This window comes from Medicago truncatula, chromosome 1 (assembly GCF_003473485.1).
Source record: "Medicago truncatula cultivar Jemalong A17 chromosome 1, MtrunA17r5.0-ANR, whole genome shotgun sequence".
Classification (NCBI taxonomy): Eukaryota; Viridiplantae; Streptophyta; class Magnoliopsida; order Fabales; family Fabaceae; genus Medicago; species Medicago truncatula.
Genome location: NC_053042.1, coordinates 42,317,634 through 42,340,838, shown reverse-complemented (window position 1 = coordinate 42,340,838; position 23,205 = coordinate 42,317,634). Strand labels below are relative to the sequence as shown.

General features: G+C 32.2%; 2 protein-coding genes and 1 long non-coding RNA gene across 3 annotated transcripts; 1 reads left to right on the top strand and 2 right to left on the bottom strand.

The window, feature by feature from the left end:
* Positions 1–175: 175 nt before the first annotated feature.
* LOC11408752 (ABC transporter B family member 21) lies at positions 176–7,047 on the top strand. The gene is made up of 13 exons (XM_003591262.4): positions 176–343; positions 1,050–1,393; positions 1,509–1,563; positions 1,658–1,833; positions 1,924–2,145; positions 2,472–2,710; positions 2,811–3,336; positions 3,598–3,871; positions 4,030–4,898; positions 5,146–5,412; positions 5,538–5,801; positions 6,047–6,340; positions 6,480–7,047. Exons 2-13 carry the CDS (start codon positions 1,067–1,069, stop codon positions 6,834–6,836), a joined length of 3,870 nt encoding a protein of 1,289 aa, XP_003591310.1. The 5' UTR covers positions 176–343; positions 1,050–1,066; the 3' UTR covers positions 6,837–7,047.
* Positions 7,048–11,872: 4,825 nt separating this feature from the next.
* On the bottom strand, positions 11,873–13,589 carry LOC11407630 (L-cysteine desulfhydrase). Its single transcript, XM_003591261.4, has one exon. The coding sequence runs from the start codon at positions 13,455–13,457 to the stop codon at positions 12,105–12,107; it is 1,353 nt and encodes a 450-aa protein (XP_003591309.1). The 5' UTR covers positions 13,458–13,589; the 3' UTR covers positions 11,873–12,104.
* A 7,521-nt stretch (positions 13,590–21,110) lies between these two features.
* Positions 21,111–22,957, bottom strand: LOC112419102 (uncharacterized). The gene is made up of 2 exons (XR_005643833.1): positions 22,312–22,957; positions 21,111–22,226 (listed from the first exon to the last, which is right to left on the bottom strand). It is a non-coding gene; the product is annotated as an uncharacterized lncRNA (long non-coding RNA).
* Between the last annotated feature and the right edge of the window lie 248 nt (positions 22,958–23,205).

The following is a 23,205-nucleotide window of genomic DNA, read 5'->3' as shown; positions in this document are numbered from 1 at the left end:
CAATGACGAATGAATGTACATGCACCATTCCACAAAATAAATCAATGCCTTACCTTAGTTAGTAGTAGTACCCTACCACATATATAGAATTAGATACTTGCGCTTTAAGCAATAGCAAAGTCAAATATAATATTCACTCTAGCTTAGCATTCCCATTCAAACAGTACTATACTCCTTATATATACTATTTTTAGCGTATAATCTTACAAACTGAGATCTCGTATTGTAGTTTGTACCCTTTTTTTTCTTTCAACCCATCACTTAAAATCTCGAATGATATCACCCACTTTTATCATTCTCTAATTTGACACAATATTCCTTTTTTCTGCGTCTCTTCAAACAGGTATGTTCTTATTCATTAATCATGACCATTTCAATATGTATATATTTCTTTAATCTCTCATGGATTCAAGTTCTATAAAGTTGGTAGTAGTATTTTAATTTTATCAAATTTTTATCTCCTTTTTCAAGAAATGCAACATTTTTCTACTTTCACTTTACTACATACATATTCTTCTTTCTTTCTTTATGTGGTGTGATAAGAAACAAAAATAAAAACATGTTTCTAATCCTAACTTTCTTGTTTTGGATCAGCTGATTCAAGCGTGTATTTACGTGTTCATATTTATTTGCTATAGTTTTGAATGTGTTCACATTTGTAGCTGTTTTTTTGGATAAATCCAAGTTAAGAAACCAAAATACATGTTCATAAGATGCTTGTGAACGAATCTTAGTTAGTTTGAAAACACTTAATAAGAACACGTTGCAGTTTAGTTTTAGTAGCTATCAAATCCACTTTTTTGTTCCTTCACGTTTCTAAGCCCCCAAGTTTCATTCACATTTAATGAAGAAACGTTTGGTCCATCTTTGAAAATGACAACTCTGACCTTTAACTTTGATTAGCTTTAAAACCAGTTCTCTTTTTCATTTCAAATTTAGTTTTATCCAATAAAAGAAAACATAAACTTTGTATTTAGACTATTTATATTGTGTGTGATTCTTTGAGTTTTGTAAATAATTTTATGTATTGTTATTTTGTTTTTCAATAGTTGAACAGTGGTCTAAGATGGGTAAGGTGAATGGGGTTGATGAGATAGAGAATAATCATGATGAAGCAACAACGTCAGAGAAAAATTCAACAGAAACAAGTAGTACAAATGTTGTTACAAACGGCGAAAAGGACAAAACAAAAGAAAAACAAGAGACAGTTCCATTTCACAAACTATTCACTTTTGCAGATTCTACTGACATTTTATTAATGATTGTTGGTACTATCGGTGCTATTGGAAACGGTTTGGGTTTACCTCTTATGACATTATTGTTCGGTCAAATGATTGATAGTTTTGGTAGTAACCAAAGTAACACCACCGATGTTGTAGAACAAGTGTCCAAGGTATCATAAATACCATGCCACAATAATTAATCAATAACATTTTTCTTTATTATTACTATTAATCCTTGTTTAGTGTTACTAATATTCTGTTAAATGATGATAAAATTGATTACAGGTGTCTTTGAAATTTGTATATTTGGCAGTAGGATCTGGGGTGGCAGCATTTCTCCGTAAGTATAGTATTTTGTAATTAATTTAAGATGATGAATTTTTTTGTATATGAAGAAAAGACACTAAACTTATGATAATTGTTTGTATTTTCAGAGGTGAGTTGTTGGATGGTAACAGGAGAAAGACAAGCTGCAAGAATAAGAGGATTGTATTTGAAAACAATATTAAGACAAGATGTTACTTTCTTTGATAAAGAAACAAACACAGGAGAAGTTGTAGGAAGAATGTCTGGTGATACTGTTCTTATTCAAGATGCCATGGGTGAGAAGGTATGAAAATTAGTAAGATTTTGGAGTAAAAAGTTGGTTTGAATTTAATTTACTTAATTTGAAGGTTTAATTTTGTGTTTGAAAAAACAGGTTGGGAAGTTTCTGCAGCTAATAGCAACATTTATTGGGGGTTTTGTGATAGCATTTACAAAAGGGTGGCTTCTTACTGTTGTTATGATGTCAACACTTCCATTTCTTGTTGTGTCAGGTGCTGCCATGGCTGTTATCATAGGCAGAATGGCTTCTAAAGGTCAAACTGCTTATGCAAAAGCTGCACATGTTGTTGAACAGACCATTGGCTCAATAAGAACGGTATGCTGTTAGAAATAAGTCTTTGAAATTCTATAACTTCTTGGTGTGTGTTTGATTCGGTAAAATTAAATATAGCTAAAAGTGAGTTGAATTAAAAATTGTTTATATTTGGATACATTCATGTTGATAATAAATTAAAGGTTAAAAATCAATTTTAGACGTAAAAACTACCAATAGCTTAAAGTTAGAATCAATTTTGTAATAAAAATTAATTATACTCAAGAACATCCAAACATAGACTTAGTTGATTGCTTTTCTTCATGCTGCTTATGTGTGTCAGTGCTATGATACCATGTATTTTAATTGTGTCTTGTGTATATTTTCAGGTTGCATCCTTTACTGGGGAAAAGCAAGCAGTATCTAGTTATAGCAAATTTCTTGTAGATGCTTACAAATCAGGAGTTTTTGAAGGTACTATAGCTGGAGCAGGACTAGGCACAGTTATGTTTGTTATTTTCTGTGGTTATGCTTTGGCAGTATGGTTTGGTGCAAAGATGATCATTGAAAAAGGATATAATGGTGGCACCGTGATTAATGTGATTATCGCCGTGTTAACAGCTTCCATGTAAGTAACCATCATTTTTATGAATATCCTTGCCAATAAAGTTTGAAAGTTCCTTATTTAGATTAAAAAATATATATCTTATGGATATGTGTATTTTTAGGTCTCTTGGCCAGGCATCACCAAGTATGAGTGCTTTTGCGGCGGGTCAGGCGGCGGCTTACAAAATGTTTGAGACAATTAAAAGGAGGCCAGAGATAGATGCTTATGATCCAAATGGAAAAATATTAGAGGATATTCAAGGTGAGATAGAGTTGAAAGAAGTTTATTTCAGTTATCCGGCAAGACCTGAGGAGCTGATATTCAATGGATTCTCTCTTCATATATCAAGCGGAACAACCGCGGCATTGGTTGGACAAAGTGGAAGTGGAAAGTCCACAGTTATTAGTTTGGTAGAAAGATTCTATGATCCACAGGCCGGTGAAGTACTTATCGATGGAATTAACATGAAAGAACTTCAGCTTAGGTGGATCAGAGGGAAAATTGGTCTTGTCAGCCAGGAGCCAGTGTTATTTGCATCCAGCATTAAGGATAACATTGCATATGGTAAAGATGGAGCAACAATTGAAGAAATAAGATCTGCATCCGAACTTGCAAACGCCGCCAAATTCATTGATAAACTTCCACAGGTTCTTGATTCCAACCAACCTCTGGTGCCATATTACTAAAATAACTCATTTATTAAATAACTTGATCAAACTAACCAGTAATGAATACAAAAGAGTCTATTTATACATGAGTCCAAATGAAAATGAAGAAGATAGCGAGGATAACTAGCCTAATTAACTAATAATTAATTTTATCTCTAATAAAAGTAGTACTGTACTTCAATTTCGAAGTCAATGCTATTTGATATTTTTGGATGCATAATGTTGAACTTTTGAATACAGGGATTGGACACAATGGTTGGTGACCATGGAACTCAACTGTCTGGTGGACAGAAGCAGCGCATTGCGATTGCAAGAGCAATCCTTAAGAATCCAAGAATTCTACTTCTTGATGAAGCTACAAGTGCACTTGATGCAGAATCTGAAAGGGTGGTGCAAGAGGCTCTGGATAGAATCATGGTCAACAGAACCACAGTTGTCGTTGCACATCGCTTAAGCACAGTGAGGAATGCTGACATGATTGCTGTAATCCATAGAGGGAAAATGGTTGAGAAAGGTACCACAAATATTCAAATAATGTTTTCATGCATTATTAATATTTAACTAACTAGTATTGCAAGTTTTTACATCTAATATGCAAAGAGTTGTATTCAAATTACAAAAACCTTGTTTATATATGTTCTTATTTGATAACTTTGTTTGTACGCTGATCAGGAACACACTCTGAATTACTGAAGGATCCTGAAGGAGCTTATTCACAGCTCATACGGTTACAAGAAGTAAACAAGGAATCAGAAGAAACTACAGACCATCACGGTAAGAGAGAACTTTCTGCAGAGTCTTTTAGACAGTCAAGTCAAAGGAAGTCGCTTCAAAGATCTATAAGTAGGGGATCATCTATAGGGAATAGTAGTCGCCATTCATTTTCGGTTTCGTTCGGTTTACCAACAGGAGTTAATGTCGCCGATCCTGACCTTGAAAAAGTTCCAACCAAAGAAAAAGAACAAGAAGTTCCGCTGAGACGCCTTGCTTCCCTTAACAAGCCAGAGATTCCCGTTCTTCTTATTGGAAGTTTAGCTGCCATAGCTAACGGTGTCATACTTCCAATATTCGGCGTTTTGATCTCCAGTGTCATCAAAACATTTTATGAACCGTTTGATGAGATGAAGAAGGACTCCAAGTTTTGGGCGATAATGTTTATGCTCCTTGGTCTTGCATCATTGGTGGTGATTCCAGCGAGAGGTTACTTTTTCTCTGTGGCTGGATGCAAGTTAATCCAACGGATCAGGCTACTATGTTTTGAGAAGGTTGTGAATATGGAGGTTGGTTGGTTCGATGAGCCTGAAAACTCGAGTGGCGCAGTTGGTGCAAGGCTCTCGGCAGATGCTGCTTCCGTACGTGCCCTTGTTGGCGATGCACTTGGACTGTTGGTTCAGAATTTGGCATCTGCATTGGCTGGTTTGATTATTGCTTTCATTGCGAGCTGGCAGCTGGCGCTGATTATTCTTGTGTTGATTCCTCTTATTGGATTAAATGGATATGTTCAAATGAAGTTCATGAAGGGATTCAGCGGAGACGCAAAGGTTGGTTACTTTTATGACATTATTTGTAATTAATAACTGCATGGTTTAGATTATTATGAGAAAAATTCTCAATGTAGTAATTAGGGATGAGAGTAAGTCAGGTTAGGCTTTGTAAGGTCTGTACCTAATTTACTTCCAAAAATTTAGGCACAAATCTGACCTATTACTTGTCATTGGCCAATTTTTAAGGTCTGGTCTAGCTTATGTTACAAGTACAACTGTAGTAATGTGATTTGAATTGGTGCAGATGATGTACGAGGAGGCTAGTCAAGTTGCGAATGATGCAGTTGGAAGCATAAGAACTGTGGCTTCTTTCTGTGCAGAAGATAAGGTTATGGAACTATATAGGAAGAAATGTGAAGGTCCCATGAAAACAGGAATAAGGCAAGGGATAATCAGTGGATCAGGATTCGGTGTTTCATTTTTCTTATTGTTTAGTGTCTATGCAACCAGTTTCTACGCAGGAGCTAGACTTGTGAAAGCTGGGAATACAACTTTTTCAGATGTTTTCCGGGTACTAAATCTTTCCTACCAGTAACTTTCATTACGATCAACTTTTGTGAAAAGGTGCAAGAATAAGACATTATAATCAAATCAAGTCTCTTAAAAATGTATATTTTTTTTCTTGGTGTTTTGTAGGTTTTCTTCGCGTTAACTATGGCAGCTATTGGTATTTCACAGTCAAGTTCCTTTGCTCCTGACTCCAGTAAAGCAAAGTCAGCTACTGCTTCTATATTTGGAATGATTGATAAGAAGTCAAAGATTGATCCAAGTGAAGAGTCTGGTACCACTCTAGATAGCATTAAAGGCGAAATTGAGCTTCGCCATATAAGCTTTAAGTATCCATCTCGGCCTGATATTCAGATTTTCCGAGACCTCAACTTGACTATCCACTCTGGCAAGGTAAGGGCTCGATTACTTTCTAATAATATTTTGCAATTTTCAATCTACATTTGGCTCACATTTTCGAAAAATATTAAAAACAATGTTTTGACATTTTTCAATTTTTTTAGAAATATTGAATCAGTTTTTATATTATATTTTCAAAAACTTTCATAATGTAATTCCTGGTGGTTCTTATATCGGCGAAAATGAAAACGTGTGTAGCAAGCAACTAATGAATACACTGTCAAAATTGTTTGTTGCAGACGGTAGCACTTGTCGGTGAAAGTGGAAGTGGGAAATCGACTGTGATTGCTTTGTTGCAAAGATTTTATGATCCTGATTCAGGTGAAATCACACTTGATGGGATAGAAATTCGTCAGTTACAGTTAAAGTGGTTAAGGCAGCAAATGGGTCTTGTAAGCCAAGAACCAGTCTTATTCAATGACACTATTCGTGCCAATATTGCTTATGGCAAAGGTGGCATTGCAACTGAGGCAGAAATCATTGCTGCTGCTGAATTGGCTAATGCTCATAGGTTCATCAGTGGCTTACAACAGGTACAAAAAAAAAAAAAAAAAAAAACTATTATGTGCTACAATTTTATGGACTAATCTATGTTTATTTAGTTTTTTCTTAATTGTATTTATGTCTTGTTGACATTGTGTAATTTTGGGTGGAATGTTTTGACTTTAACAGGGCTATGATACAATAGTGGGAGAGAGAGGAACTCAACTATCAGGTGGGCAGAAACAAAGGGTGGCTATTGCACGTGCAATAATCAAAAGTCCAAAGATTTTGTTACTTGATGAGGCAACAAGTGCATTAGATGCAGAATCAGAGAGAGTTGTTCAAGATGCATTAGATAAAGTAATGGTAAATAGGACCACTGTGGTTGTGGCACATCGTTTGTCTACAATTAAAAATGCAGATGTTATTGCTGTTGTCAAGAATGGTGTTATAGTTGAAAAAGGAAGACATGAAACACTTATTAACGTTAAAGATGGATTTTATGCTTCCTTAGTCCAACTTCATACTAGTGCTAAAACAGTATAGGTTTTTACTTTTACCACTTTGTAGCAAATCCCATATTCTTCCTCTTTTTTTCTTTTTTTTTTTTGTTACTTTTTTTAACTAATTTTGTGAAATTCAACTGAAGATTAGATCAATACATATTTTTTGTTTTCCTTTTCTTGTAAAAAATTTGTTCAGGTTATCATCAATGTAATATTCAATTCAATGTATGAATAAGAGTTAATTTCGTAGAGGTTTTTGATCGAAAATCTGAAAAATTAGTTGATTGATTAATATTTATATGTAATTTTTTTTTTGTAGTGACCGAGGTTTGAACTCCGGACTTCATATATATACATTTTGTTTAAATTACATATACACATGCATTTATATATTAATTCAAATAATTTAATGATTAATTATCACTTTTTAAACTGTCGATTTTTTCAATCATAAATTAATATTTTTTTTAGGGGAATCATAAATTATTTAGTATATATAGTTCAATAAATAAATAATAGATCCTCTAAAATATTAATAATAAATGGATTAGAACGCCGCTCAAAAATAATGTCCCACATGTCGAAAAAAGGAAGAAGGATAGTGTATCTCTCTAACTTCCTCCATAAATTGCGTCTTAGAAATTGAAATTTTCATATTGAAAAATCTAGTAGTGAAGTTAACTCGAAAGGTTGTATTTTATTTAAAAAGGAAAAAAATACTAATTATGGTAGGGGTTACGGTTACTCCTTATGCTTAGCCACAATAAAATGTTTTTTAGAAATGGATTTGACAATACTCAGTTTTGGTACAAAAAAACAAATTAAATAATGTTAATAGTTGTTGAACAAAATCATACACTTTAGGTAGTAGCAGCAATAATAAAAGTAAGAAAATGATAACCATGAAGAACAACAACTAATTAAGTAGAAAACGTCATGCATGACGAAGGTGAAGTATCTATGACTATATATCAATATTCAATAAATAAAAAATTTGGTCAGGTATCAATATTCAATATTATTATAACTTCTTTCAAAAAATATTATTATAACCAGAAAGTGGAATTCAATAATCAATATTATAACCAGAAAGTGGAAAATAGTCAAAACACAAACTTGTGTCTCGATGCTTGCCGCTAAGTTAACACGATCATTGAAAGAAGATATAAAAATGGATTATATTATAGTAGTAGTCTGGTAATAGAAAAATGGACTATAATGACAATAGTAGCTTTGTTAAAAAAAATGACAATAGTAGCTCAATTTTTAAATATAAAAAACTTTTGAGAATTTTTTACCTTTTTTAAAGGCGAGAATTTTGTATTGTCATGTTTTACAAGATAACTATAAAAAAAAAATTCTTTCATCAAAATATTCTTAAATTTTCAACCGACAATAGGTAGTATAACTAATCAACTCTTCCTCTCCAAGTCGATTCTAATTTTTTTTCTCTAGGTTTTCTCTTTCAGTTTCTTCATTAAGGGGGTGGTTTTGGATCAATTTTTTACCTGAAATCACTCATCTTCATCTTTTTCTCTCTATTTCGATCTAAATAAGTGATTTTCACATAGATCTATGTTTTTTCTTCGTGATTTCATCATCTAAGAGTGGTGGTTTGTTGTTCGTCGTCGTCTTGTGTGGCGTTGTTTGATTTCCCGTATTCTTACGGTGTTCATCTGATTCATATTGAAAGATCGATTATTAAATCAAATTGTGCGTCAACGTTGCAGATTCGGAGGCATGGATATTCCAGTCACTTTAATTTTATCGTATATTTTTGTAGGCATTATACCGTTATATGCTATTAACTTGGATGTTGTGAGTTTGTTCACAAATTCATCCTTTACGTTTTTAGTGATGTTGAATGATGTAATTTCTCAATTTAAATGAATGAATATGATTTTGTTTTTGTCAAAAAAAAAAAACAAAGGTAGTATATAACTATAATAACATCAAAATATTTACTCTTCTGTCCTTTATGATAACATATAAGCTCGGTGGTTAGATTTTTTTTTTCCAAGAAGCCTAAATAAATTATAGCAAGGTACTTCAAACTCGTGTTAGGCTAGTACTCAAGAGTAGCTAAAATGAATTATATTAAGAGCTTCAACCTTACACAAGAAATGTTGGGTCAGACTCGCATCCTAATATTGTAAAGAGAAATAATATTTGTACAATCATTATTTGACAACTTTTGAAACAACTATTTTTCTCATACTCGCATGTTTTTTTTATTCTCTCTCCTTTTCTTTCTCTCTTTATTATTCTTGTCCAATAAGAATAAAGAAAAAGTGATTGTCACAAAGATTATATAAAATTGGTTGTACAAATATCACTCCTCTGTTGTAAATTGGGTTAAATGATAAAAAAAATATACAACCTGTATGCTGAAGAAGAAATACCCAACAACTATCAAAGAAGCGACCAGATGCTACCAAGAAATATGCAGCCCATAAACAGATGATCCACACTTTCCTTCTTACCGCAATCACTCGACCAAAAACTTAAGTTAGACGAAATAATTCCACGACGAATCAGATAATCTTTCGTTGGCAAACGATTTAGTAACAACTGCCACACAAGCAACAAAACCTTCAAAGGAGCTACTATATTCCAAGTCATATCATAAAATACAAAACTAATCAACTTGTGCTGTAGAAGACATCAAATGGTAGGCACCACAAATTGTGTGTCCTATGTCTAGATCGGGATTCCAATCCCATTTGTCTTCCACTCCTTACTGTAAAATATATATATATATAGCAAAATACTGCACTTCCCTAATGATTTTTTATAAGAAATATTAGTAATTAGGTTGTGTTTGTTTCAAATTTACCAAATTTATTCGTAGGAATAACATTTTTTGGAACATAAAAATGAAAATTTTATTCCAATGTATTTAGAAAAAAGATGTTTGTTTAACATTATAATATTCTTGGAAACCATAAAAATAGGGATTATAATAGGTAATTTATACATGAATTTTTCCTAATTTCATGGGAACTTTATTCCCAAACCTTTTCTTTGGGAAAATTTTTCTTCCCAAAAACATTTTATACCTGGGAATAAAATTTAGTAAACTTGTAACAAACATAAGCATCTGTATTTCTATTGATTTATTTCCAAAAATCTACAAATATAACTTGAAACAAACACACTCTTAATATTAGTTGTTTCCCTTCGTTTGGGTTTAAACCTGATACCTCCAACTGCTTATCCTTGAACTTAAGCTTGTTGAGCTTCACAACTCAATCAATAATGATTCATTAATATCGTACTAGAATGCATGTTTTTAATTAAAACGACATAATTATAAGCAAAAATCGTCATTTTAGATTCAATTAATTAATGACGTATGTAATCTTTAATACAGATCATACACATTACTTATTGAATACACCTGAAATGTTAAATTTTGCTTGTAATAATGACCGGAGGTTGAATAATTTAAGATGGGAAGAGTAATAAATTAATTGAATTCTAGAAGATAGAGATGACACCATTAAACCATGTGGAATCCAAACTAATTTACTCATAACTAATGAAAACAAAATTACACGTAACTAATTGGAAAACAAAATGGGACCCGTCATTTAATTAAAATCAAAAGAGGACAAAACAGGCTCAATTTCAAGTTCGTTAAACCAAAAGTTTGGTCTATGGCCCAACAGAAATAAAGAAACTTACATCAAATAGTGGTCCTTTTTAATGAAACAATTAAATAAATCTAGTAGTAAACGTAAAGTTTAGAAAAATGTTAACATGTGTCTCACATGTTATTATACAAAAGTAAAAATTGAGTGAGTAGGCATTTTTGTCCTTTAATTTGTACGTATCGATTAATTTCATCCTCAAATATTTAAAATAGCTAAAACAAGTCGATCGATTTCGTTCCTATATCAAGTCTCACCGTTAATGATGATGACGTGTGACGTTAAACATTGACGTGGTTTGCCAACTCAGATGTCACATATTCAAGTACGAAATTGATCGAAAATTTAACATTTTCTTTGTTTTTTTTAAATGAACTCATTACAAATTGTTACATTGTCAAATTGATCCCTAAATTATTCATTAAAACGTAAGATGGTCCTTGAATTATGTATCACACTGTCAAATCGATCTATGAATTGTTTATCTTAACTGTCAAATTGATCCCTGATATTGATGTTAAGAACTAAAAGAATTGTTATTTATTACCCTTTTACATGTTTGTAGATTTCGCACGAAGTGCATTTCAAGGAAGTAAATTTGAATCACGGACCATGCTTAGAAACCCATTAATTTGATGGTGAGGCAGGAGACAAACTTCCATAGAGGAATGATGAGATCACACTCAAAACTCATTCAGGTTGCTAGCTTAGGAACTTCTTGCTTATAGCTTATTATTTATGCCCTTAGTTGGGTTGTTTTTGGCTATGTAATATTAAAAACTTTCTTGTATGACTTATTAATGCCCATAGTTTGGTTGCTTTTAGATATTTAATATTTCTGCACTTGTTTTGCAATGGTTGCCTTAAGTTTATGTACACCATTATGACTTTATTAAGGGTGGTTAGGAACCATTATTTTGGGTATGTAAGGACTTGTAGCACAATGACTAAATTATGAAACAAGTTGAATATTATGCACTCCAACTTTGTCTCTTTACTTTCTACTTTGTTCATAACATATATGCATCAAGGATCAATTTGATAACTAAATAAATAATTCAAGGTCTTATTTGATAGTTTTTCATATAATGTAGGAACTGATATTATGTAATTTCCTAAACAATAACATGCCAATTTTGAGGTCAAAAGTCAGCCAATAAACAATCAAAGATTGAAAATGAGCAAGTACAAACTTCACATATAGTAGCATGATGAAATATTCAACACAAAACTGACGAATTACTAGGCATTTTGTGAAACTTCTATCACAATATTATTCAATACTATCAAATCTTAAGCCAGTATATTAAAGAAACATACCCTTCTTCTCCATTGCAAGTAGGATCAAGATCAACTATAGACAATGTGGAAAACAAATCAAAGAAATTAAGGTACGCTACAAAGTTACATCTAACAAAGCAACTATGAATAATAAATAATACAAATACTTCATTTGTAAGCTTTACCGAGAAATTCGGGTTACACTTATTTTGTTTTACAAAAATAAGATGATAATACAGATTACAGAACAACAAAAATGGGCATGCTCATAAAACGTACTGCCAAATCTAAAGCTATCTTTAAAACCAAAAAACAAGTCAGAAGTGGAGAAGATCTATAGATTCTATACCTCATTTTTCTCTCTGATTATTTAGTCACTCTTTAGGAAGTTCACTGCAAATTTTTCCATCTTGCAAAAGCTGAATAATTGCAGTCTTAAGCCTATTATAATCATCAACAATGTTATACACCTGATGAGAAATCCTCACATAACCAGTTATAAACCCGTCTTTATCTCTAGCATCCCTTTCACCATTTCCCAAAGCCTGATAATACACAGGAACTTCTATAGCATGATAAACCCTAAGATAAAACCTTAATCTCAAAGCATCATCATCACTCATCACCCGAATCTTCGAAGGCAAGCCAATCATAATCATACTTGCACACATTTCAGGCGGCGACCCAAGATTCGTACCCCACGCTTCCTTCAACATAACCCCCATTTTCACAACCATATTATGGTTCCTCTTCATAATCCCTTCAATTCCACCTTCAAACCGATTCACAAACTCCATAATCGAAGGCACCACAAGCTGAGGACTATAATCTCTCATCCCAACCCAAGCACTTTCAGCAGGCAAACCATTACCATACTCATGCGCCACCACTGGATGATGAACATCATTCAATTTCTTATTCTTATTACAATACATAAACGCAACCGAAGGTGGCGAAAAAAACCATTTATACAAATTACTAACATAAAAATCAGCACCAATTTCTTTAACATCAACCTCCATACTTCCTAAAGCATGAGCACCATCAACAAAAACCTGATCCACTTCATTCTCTCTACAAACCCGAATCAATTCCCTAACCGGAATAACAACCGAAGGCATCGACGTAATGTGATCGATTATCGCTAACCTAACTCTACCACCGTTAATTTTCCCTCGTTCAATCCCTTTCTTAAATTCCGCGATAATTTCCTCGTTGGAATTAACCGGAAAAGGTAATTCAACCTCAATAACAGAGCCACCAACGGGTATAACATAAGCTTCAATTGATTTCTTAACAGCTTGATAAGCGCAATGGAAAATTATAACAGTGTCATTTCGGCAGAACTTACCGGAGGAGAAGTGATGGCCGATTTGTTGAAGAACGATAGCGGCAGCGGTGGTAGCATTATCGATTAACGAAATTTCTTCAACGTCGTCAGCATTGATTAGGTTTTTGATGATTTTGCGAGAATCGAGAATTCCGTTACGGAGGGTGTTGAAGAAGAAATCGTCGGGTTGTTGAAGGAAGCGAAGCTGCCAGGTGGTTTGGGCGGTGAGGATGGAGCGGGGACAGCTGCCGAAGCTGCCGTTGTTGATACGTGCGACGGCGGTTTGGTGGTGGGAGAATTCGTGAAGAAGTTCGTGTGAGGAAATGGGGTGGGTAAGTTTTGGTTTCTTTGAGTCTGGCTGAACGGTGCCGTTTCGAGGATCGTCGTGGTTATCCATTGTTGTTTGTTAGAATTTGGATTTGAGTGTTAGGGTTTTGTTCATTGGTGACTGGATAGAGTAGAGTGTTAGTGAAATGAGTGGCGATGGCAGATTAGCAGCTGAAATGAATCAGCGTTCCTCTTTTTTTTTTTGTTCAGATATATTTGCCATTTTGTTGTACTTTTATCTGCTTTTTTTTTTTTTTTTTTAAATCAATTTAATCTTTTATCTTTTAAAAAATGTGATGCTTTAGTTAGTATTTTCATTTGCTATGATTTGTCAAAAATACTAAAACATCACTTCAAAACAAAAAAAAAGACCAAAACAAATTTTTAGTAAAAGATAAAAGATTAAAATATATCTAAACCTTATTTTTTGGACCGGTAATCGTAATATTCCACTCTTAAGAGAGAAAATGAAATAAGAAAAATCGAGCTTGCATCCCTATCATTATCTCCCAACTTTTAGAATTTGCTTGAAGGAACTAATTTAAAAAATGACACCAAGAAATCTATTGTGTTGGTCTAGCGGTGTTAGCTTGAAACCTTGAAGTGCGCTAATCTAAAAGTTTCAAATTCGATTATTCTCGGTGTCAATTTAGATGTGTTAGTTTAACTTATTCAAAAATTAAAAAAGATGACATTGAGATGTGATTTGAATAAATACATGCATAATTTTTTTTATATATATAATGCTGGTATGTAGTCTATACAAATATAATCCTTTGTATAGTGAGATGAAAACATATTAGAAAATCATTTACTTTTGTCAAATAACACCGAAGACGTGATGAGTCAATATGTTGATTTTAGGGGTTGGATAATTTAATTGGATCTTAAATATAACGGTTGAGAATGCTCAAGCAAACGATGTTGTGATTAGATATCAAGTACCATGATGGGGTATCGAGACAATCATGTCTTAAAGGGATTTTGTTCACATGCGTTGTCATACACATGTCTTTAATTTAATTGTGAATTTAGGCTTGAAAAAGGATAAAGATTCAATTTTTAAGTATAAAGTATTGAAATCAGACTTCAACATCGAAGGAAACAATAAATGAGACTTGCTAATTGATTTTGAGACTTTACTTTTATTAGCTTGCTAATTATAACCACCCTAGACCTATTAATTACTTTTTATTTTTGAGACTTTCTAACTTTTTTCGTTTTTGTGTCAAAAAAAACTATCTTATTTTTTATATTGCTAATTGAGAATAGCACAGCGGAAACCTAAAACCGAATTTAAATCCCACAACCGAACTATATTCTTTTCATCCTCCTCCTCGAAGCACTGTTACCATCGCGACTTCCTTCAGAAGCAAAGTCGACATTCACAGAAGCAGCATGGCCACCATCAATAAGAATAGGAGAAGGATGAAAAGAATGGCTGTGTTATGGGGTTTAAATTCAGTATTAGATTTCTGTTATGCTATTATAATTATCAAGTTAAATTAAAGTAATTAGGAAGTCTTAAAATTAATTAGTAGGTTTCTGCGGGTAATAATTAGCAAGTTTATAAAAGTAATTACAAAGTCTCAAAAGTAATCGGTTAGTCTCATTTCTTGTTTTCCTTTTCAATGTTGAAGCTTGAATTCAAGCTTTTATCTAAAAATGGAGTCGTTATCCTCTGTCAAGCCTGATTTCACAATTAAGTTTGAGACATGTGCGTACAACAATGCATGTGAACAAAGTTCACATTTAAGACATGTTATACCAATACATTATCATATTCTTTATGTACCTAATCATGTTATACCAAATATCACGCCTTAATATATTTTGTGACGGGGTATATATTCTTGTACTAGATACGGACTATTGAAACAAAAGCCTAAACAGGATTTACTCGCATATTGTGACATTTTTTTTTTATAACTGATTGTTTGAGAAGCTTAACCTTTATGTATCAAATGGTCCAGTGATATACATAAACCAAAAGTTATTTAGATGACCAATAATAATAGAAATAAGTAATATGAAAAATTGATAACATGGTCTGTCATGGTATTAAACAGCCTTTAAGAAATGCTAAATCAAAGTTATAAGGAGTTCAAGAATAAAATCACTACAAGCATCCAAAATAACATAAAATCGTCATTATCTCTACGAGTATGGTTTATAAAATCACATTCAAACAAAATAAGACACTCGACTCTATCACTTTTTCAGGGATTTGTACGACTTGAAAATCACTCTAAAATAAGATACATAATAACATCACTCTAGAAGTCTCCAAACAAAATAACATGGAACCCAAAGTTATCATTATCTCAAATATGGTTTATAGAATCAAAACTTTTCCCAATTGGGTCACCAGAAACTTGCATAATAATTTTGAGAGACAAAGTTTGATTATGATAACTTATGTACTAAAACAATTCAACTAAGTATGGTTTAGCTAAGCAAACGAACCAATTTGACAAACCAATTCAACACAAATCTATTCAAAAAACACATACTAAAATGAGAGTCTTTTCTATGCATTCACCATCACTTATATATAGACAAATAAATTGAAAAGATTAAATGCAAAATCAGATAAATATGGAACAGTTCACATAGTAGCAAAGTGAAGAAACCCAGATACCATATGCAAAAACAAAGTAGGTTAAAGCAGAGGCTAAAATCATTACAAATAAATGGACGTCCACTTTGTTCTTAAGATACTCATATTTATACTAAAAAAATAGGTTAAAGTAGGAGGAAGAGGCCAAAAGATGCAGAGGGTTGGTGGTTTGCGTGTCTCAGAGGTGCAGGCTCTGTGCAATGTTAGAGCTCAAAATAAAAAAAGGAAATAACAAATTGAAAAAGAGAGCTTTGAAGAAACCTCAAGAGGAAAGGTCTATTGAATTTGTTTTACCACTTCGTTTTCTTCCCACATCTTTGTTAGAACTTAGAATTTCATTTTGTATTTTTTTCTACTTTTGTCATTTTTATTTTCAAATTATAACACTAGTTTTGTCATTAGTGATTATTAATATAGAAGAAAGAGTATTTTGATTTTAATATTGTGATTTTGAACATAGGATCCCAAATCTTGTGCGACTTATGTTGAAGTGTATGTTTGATTCTGTGTTGAAAAAAAATTGATTTTAAGTGAATTGATTTTGTAAAATTAATTCTTGATATAAGTGAGTTGAATGTAACATGCTTTAATGCAAAATATTCTAGGATATCTCGCAATATGTGACATTTCTTTGATAATTGGAAAATCGAAGACAAGAAAATTCAAAACTTTGCACGTTGGTGGTCATTTAATTTGAGTAATCACAAACTTGACCATAAATAGTTCAGATTTAACTAATTCACATAGATTGTCTCAATTGAAAATTAACATATTTAAGATTCATAATGTTTCGAGTGCAAACTTTTTTGACTAAAAAGTAGTTCAAGAGCCTATAAAGAATTAAATAAATACATAAATTTAAATTTGTTCGTAGACGAATTAACATTTCAAAATAAAGATCATTAATAGGGACAAAATCAAGTCTTTAATCACATAACTTCAAAGAGAAGCATCCTTAACATAATCAATTATGAGGCAAAATCAATTTTACTCAGAGCAACAAAACATGCCATTATTAATTTTTCATTTTTAGAATCAATTTTTGTCCATCAAAAATCTAGAAGTGAAATCAAACATACATGAACTCTGAAATTTTTTACCTGTCACCATTTTCCATCTTTTCATTTTTACATAAACCTTGGTGCTTTTGGAGCATAATTTTTTTTCTTTTTGAATTCCATCTTTTCATTTTTACATAAACCTTGGTGCTAATCAATACCAATTCTAATGAGCTTTTCTCTCTATCGAGTTCTCAAGTTTATTTTTCGTATGAGATGAATCTTCATCACTTTAATCATGTGATTTCTAATATGTAGAGCTTCAAATTTATATTATGCTTCCGCAAATGACATTGATGAAGATCGATGTGACTATGATTCAGATTCATAAGATGAAATTTTAGTTTCAATCGCTGTTGTGGAACTGTAATCAACAAGAATAGCAATAGCAATAACAATCTTGTTTTCAGCAGTTTTTCACACTCACGTGAAGATGAAGATGAAACACGTTACCATTCAAATCAACACTATTAATTATTATTTTAATAATAGTATAAAATTTAAAAAGAACGTATAATTTGAGACAAAAGAAGTACTCCTATTTTACTGGATGAGCGACACAAAAATATCATGTCAATGGAGCGTTTGTTTCATGGTTACCAAAATTATTTTCAGGATTAACCTTTTCCCAGGAATAAAAGGTGTTAACTTTATTTCAAAGAATGTTCAAAAAATATGTTTTGTTGATAATTTGAAATCCTGGAAATTATTTTTAAAAATTATATATAATAATCAAAATACCCTTATATTATATTTGATAAAAGAGAAATGTCTTCAGTTTTCTCTATTATTTCATATTATTACTGCTCATATCGGTGAATAATCTAAATCTGCAATATAATTCATCAAAAAGAATCTAAATCAGTATATTCGATAGTTTTATTTCATACATCAATTCATCTATGTTTTTTTTTTTATTGATGCAATCAAATTAATATGACTTTTGTAATAATAGAAAAATAATATGACATTTATTGTTCCAATACAAGCCCATTGCCTACTAACATCCAATCAAAAACAACAAATATTAAAAGTTTAACTTTTTCCATTGCAAAATCAGTGCAGAGAAGAAACAAATTCTAGATGGCACATAAATTGGTATATAAACATAGTGGATATGTAACCAAAGAAAATCCTTCAAAAAAAAAATGTAACCAAAGAAAACATGGGTATACTGCGGTTATTTAGGAGGGTAAAAATGGTCTTTCAAAATATAAAGGATGTTAACCGCCGGGAATAAATAAAACCCACCCTTTTTGTTGGGAATAAAAACAATGCAATATAGTGTAAAAAACATTGCCGGGAATAATTCATTTCCTGAAATATTTTTGTGTGCATGTCTACCAAACATGGGAATAAATAACTCCCATCTTAGATTCCTAAGAATTCAATTTGTAACCATGAACCAAACGCGGTTTTTATTTATCAAATAATACTTGACTTCTTCTTGTTGTTTGTGTTTCCACATTAAATGAAATTTTGGTAAAACAATAACTAGATGCATACAATATTTCTTATCGACAAATTAATCTCATTTGTACGTGCATATCTTATTAATCAATGCAACTATAATTATTTAATTATCAGTTGTTTAAAGTTAAGTAATAATTCATTGACATGGAAATAATATTTGAGAAATAATGAAGGAGTATTTGTTCAAAAACAATATTACAAATGACGAAAAAAATTTAGGGAAATACTAATTCATTTCATGAAAAATCAAAGTCTTGATACATGTCGGGAAATCAATATAAATATGAGTTTTTACATTATATATGGTCTTTTTTACAAGATTATGTGCAAACAAAGCCTAAGAGTGTGTTTGGATTAAGGGTTTAGGAGGGGAAGGGAGGGGAGGGTTTAGTTTTCTTTTTTAAACTACGGACTATATAACATGTTTTTCTAAAATAAATCAAGTGTGATTGAAGTATTATATTATCGTTTATCGTGTTAAGATGTTAATTTTTTAAAAGACATTTCATAGTGTCCGTAATTTAAAAATGAAAAGTGAACCCTCCTCTCCCTTCCCCTCCTAAACCCTCTATCCAAACACACCCTAAAGAAATTGTCAATCAATTGGATATACAATTTCTAGTAACTCCCCACGCTAAATTTACATTATGCACTTTCTTTTGTCGGGAAACATTTCAAAATTGGAAATATGTTGTTAGTTGGGTTTTGTTAGAAGACACATTTTATGAAGGTGTCTTTTAGCAAATTATCCTATAAGCATTTGCTAAGGTGTCTTTTATCATGTTATAACTAAAAAGTGGATAATCACACATTGAGGTGTAGATTGCTAAAAGACACCTTCAAAGAGTGTCTTTTAGCAAAACCCTTATTAGTTTGTCGCAAATTAATGTCTCAAAATAGGTATGCATTCTATGAAAGAGTCAATCTACATTATATCTACATGTATTAAGAATGATTTTAATGTTTTTTTCATCACAAAATCATGAAAGATTATAAATTGAATAAGAATGCAATGTATTGATGCAGCATGCCAATCATGAATTGTTTTATCATAGTCTTCCAATAAAAGAAGTCCATGAAATCACGTTTAATGTGGTAAACGTGTTTCTGGGCTTCTCAAACGCAGATCCAAACAGGGGCTAACTCATTGATTGCCAATGCAAGCAAAAGAGTACTCTTGAAAGAAAAAGTGTGGTTCATTGATTAAGGGTTGGTGTTGTTTTGCAAATTAAATATCACTCTTGAAAGAAGACCAAGTATGATTTGCAATACTACCTCCGTCCCTTAATATATGAGTCTTTTATCAAATTTGCGGAGATTAAGAAAGTTGGTTGTAGTATTAAATTTGTATATAATTACTATTGTTTTTACAATTTCATCCTTAAAAGAGAGAGTAAATTTATGTTTTCAACTAGAACGCCAACCCGTGCGCCGCACGGGTCTTTTAGAATTAAAAACTATAGTATATTTTGAACAATTGATATTTAGTTTTTTTTTAAGAAGAATGGATTTTTTTTAATGATGGAGGAATATAGTTTGTTATTAACATACGAAACTATATTATTTTTTTGTATCAACCCTCTCATTCAGAGAGAAAAGAGGATCCAGTAATCTAAAATTCAGTCGGAAAGGAAATAAAGTTTGACCAAGAATTGTCCTCCTAGAATCGAACTAAAGTTCTCTTAAACAACTCATTATTTATGGAACTCATTAACCATTTGAACTCAATTGTTAATAAGTATCTTAAGCCCTTCTCTTGATGTAACTCTCGACACAACCACATATAATTGTCCATGTGAAAAGACAGGCGTTGGTAGATATACACCGACATGTGCCAGTGACTGCCCTTAGCTTTTGTTGATAGGCATCGCAAATGAGACGGCTATAGAAAATTGCCTTCTTTAAAACTTGAAAGGAATACGAACATCTGAAGGTGATATCGATCGCACAGGGTATGAAGACTTTGTCTCCAACATTACTTCCAGATATAGCTCTATTTTGAAGTAAGTGATGTCATCCAAGTAAGTTTGCTTGATTAAAAAAAAAAAATTGATGTCATCCAAGTTGTCCAAAATAAGCATATTTGAAAATTAGAAAAATGTTAACCGGTGTCCTCGAGATACTGGTTAAGGAAGCAAATATAGTAACTTTTATATTGAAAATTGCATAATCAATTTTTTAAAAGTCAAAAAAGTATTACTTTTAATTTAGATTTTCCTTTTTTGGATTTCTTAACTAGTGCTCCGGAGGCACCGGGTTAACAGGATGCTTTGAATTATGAGTGTGGAGAAGTAACAGATATGTGAAATAAACTCTTGTTGGTTACCACGTTAATTATGACATTGGGAAGCAAATAGGCAAATGAAAGAAAAATTGTGTAGCCAAATTACAGTCCCAATTATATGATTTTATCAAACCAATTATTAACCCTTGTAAAATTATGCTACTTAAATCGCAAAACTATAGATGAGCGCTAAATAAATGTCTGATCAATATATATCTATGCTTGTTTGCAGAAAATGAAAAAAGCAATGTAGACATCAGTACATAACTAAAGAAAATACTCATTGAATTATAAAGAAACAAACGTCACTGAATTGATCTTGGATTTTTCGTTCAAATCGTACAACCAACCAAAATACAGACTTAAACTAAAAAGAAATGTTCCCAAACACTACCATTGTTCATTCATTAAGGCAAAGACATCCCAAAATAAGGCCAATTAAACATTCATTAAACGAAAACAATAATAAATAAAAAAAAAAGACACTTGAACACCAAAACACTGAACTTCATCTTCCATCACTCCAACTTCAGCTTAATTCTCGATCACAGTAACATAGAGAGTGGAGTTGTTTCCAACCACCTGGGCGCAAATCATAATCCTCACACCTTCAAAAAATTTGTGAGCATCAACAAAACGCTTCCAGCTCCCACCAATCTTGCAGTGCTCATACGGAGTCAATCCAAACATCAAAACACAGTCCCACTCATTTTCATAGTCATCCACCAGTTTCACGGTTGTGGCAGCCATGTTAATAACCTGCTGAACGCGTCCTTCATATTTGAGCATCTATTAAAGTAAAAAAAATCACAAAAAGAAATTCCTATTAGTCACTGAACAAAAAAATCTTAGTATACTCCATTAATTTAACGAAAAAACATTCATAACAAAAACCCTTTGTGCACATCCTCTTCATCCAATTTTTTCACAAAATCAATTGTCAAGTTATTCACATTGTGACGATAAGAAAGATCAGCAGTTAAGGGAGGGAGAACATCATTGAAGGTTGGTTGAACAAATGTCTTGTCAATGAAAAATTTCATAGGAGGTTCAAAGACAGGACACCTAACATTCTTCCCAAACCTATCCTTCACGACAATTGCAAACTGTCCTAGTCCAGCAAAAACCAACGTGATCCATGCACCCAATCCAATCCCGTAAAAATCCTTCAGCGCCTTCCAGACTTTGGAGAAAAAGAACAAACCATTGGAGAAAAAGAACTTCGAATTGATTGTGTTTTGGGTCAGTCAAGAAGATAAAACAATGAATCTTGTCTCCAAAATCAGCTCCAAAAATGTTTGGCAACATCACAACACCCTATAACAACAATGTAAGTCCTATACTTCAATCTCAGCTTGTTGATAGCCCTGTCCATCTCAGAAATAGGATTAGCCATCAAAGGACCTGTCAAATAAAAGTAAAAAGAATAAGGCTACGCACAAATTAACAGTTTAAAAAACAACATATATGAAAGCAGCGTGTTACAGACCAGACAAACAATGGTATGCAAGCAAGGTCTCAATTTTCCTTCCAGACATCAGCAAGATAAGGACGTGTTTTTTGGGATATGAAGGAGATAGTTAAAGTCTGATTGGCATTTATATAGCAAAGTAAGGGTCATTGGGGTAGTAGATAACTGTGCTTTGGAAACAGAATTTTGCATGTGTGGATATCTGTTCAATCTTGCATGGATTCTGCCAAGGGTCGTTTTAATTATAACCAAAAGGAATACATTGAAAATGATAAAACATTCAGACCAAAATTAATAACATTCGGCTGAGATGGAGTTAGATGCATTTGAATTTCGAAATTCAAATTGTGAAGAGAATAGGAGGGAAATAAAAAACAACTGTGTCCAGCCATTGCAAAATCGGAATATGAAAGAGGAGATTTGGATGATGGTAGACATGGTCTGTATTCAAGTGTATATATAGTTCATAATTGAAGGTATAAGGGATGTATTGGAAACAGAAACAATATGGAGAAGTGGGTAGCTTATTAATTCTGCATAGGATTTGGAAAAGGTCATATTAAATACAAATGACCACGTACATATCACATTTTCTATTTTCAAGCAAAAAATCAGGGAAACAAACAATAGTCATTTGAATTTCAAAACAGGCATAATAATGGAGGGAAAAATTGGAGGGTTAAGTGACTAATAACAATTAATGCAAGATTATTAGAGGGAAAATTTAGGTTAAGTGGTAGCATGACCTAATAAGCATTTAGAATAAGGGATATAATATTTATTGTTGATTGAAGAAAAAATGCAAAATAAATAAGGGTATGTTGGTAAAGAAATAATTAATGTATTTGGAAATATCAAAGGAGTCTTATAAAAAGGAACAAATTATTTTTTCAAAAGGGTCTAATAATTAAG